Consider the following 771-nt stretch of genomic DNA (forward strand, 5'->3'; position numbering starts at 1 on the left):
TTTATGAAACACCTGGGCAGGTGTTTATTAAATGTGATCTGATTATTTTGGAAGTAAACTTGTCACAGAATGCAGATTAAAAACAGTTTTATTACTGAACAGATTTCATTGTATTTCAAATGTGAAAGTGGTTGTTTTAAACATGGGGGAAATTAACTGAATCAGTGTTGATGAATTAACCTAAAACCACTGCAGAGACTTTCTTGGATAACCATGACATGGAGCTAACTGTTTCCCACTAGATCCAAATCTGGACCGAACACACAGACAAACATACACAAAATCTTAAAATGCCACTCCCAGAAACTATGCTGAAGTGTACCTTTAAATGATCAATAATAATGATAATTTAAATCAAGGGATCTCAGTTACAACAGTCAAAGTGTTCAGGAGAGAATCAGTTAAAGTTCTCACATCTCACACTGAACAAAAAGATAAATCTGAACTGAACTGAAACTCTCAAACACACAGGTTTGACTGTTGTCAGTTTTCTGTAAACGCATCAGCAGAAATCTAAACCTGAGAAATGATCAACACTGTAACTGTTTCACCTCCCAGAAATGTATTTTGTTATCTTTCATCTAGTTCCTCTCCTCTTCCTAACCTCCGCTCAGTCTGATTGGTGGATCCATTCAGGTTCAGGGACTCGATGCCTCGCTCTGCAGTGGCTCGTGTGACCAGCTGTGATTACACCAGATTCAGGATCAGGATCAGGATCAGGTGTTCGTGCTTCCTCCAGGCGGGGTCAAACAGCGTTCACTAAACTCCTCG

General features: G+C 39.4%; 1 protein-coding gene across 1 annotated transcript in view; it reads right to left on the reverse strand.

Moving 5' to 3' along the window:
* The window catches only part of khk (ketohexokinase), a 9,534-nt gene that overhangs the window by 2,859 nt on the left and 5,904 nt on the right, over nucleotides 1-771 (reverse strand). Inside the window, exon 3 of the mRNA XM_023409476.2 lies at nucleotides 605-681. Coding sequence (XP_023265244.1) covers nucleotides 605-681 — 77 coding nt within the window. The remainder of the gene's footprint in view (nucleotides 1-604; nucleotides 682-771) is intronic.

The sequence above is a fragment of the Seriola lalandi genome, unplaced genomic scaffold (genome assembly GCF_002814215.2).
Source record: "Seriola lalandi dorsalis isolate HSWRI2012SDOR001 ecotype SW California unplaced genomic scaffold, Sedor1 jcf7180002054393, whole genome shotgun sequence".
Classification (NCBI taxonomy): domain Eukaryota; kingdom Metazoa; phylum Chordata; class Actinopteri; order Carangiformes; family Carangidae; genus Seriola; species Seriola lalandi.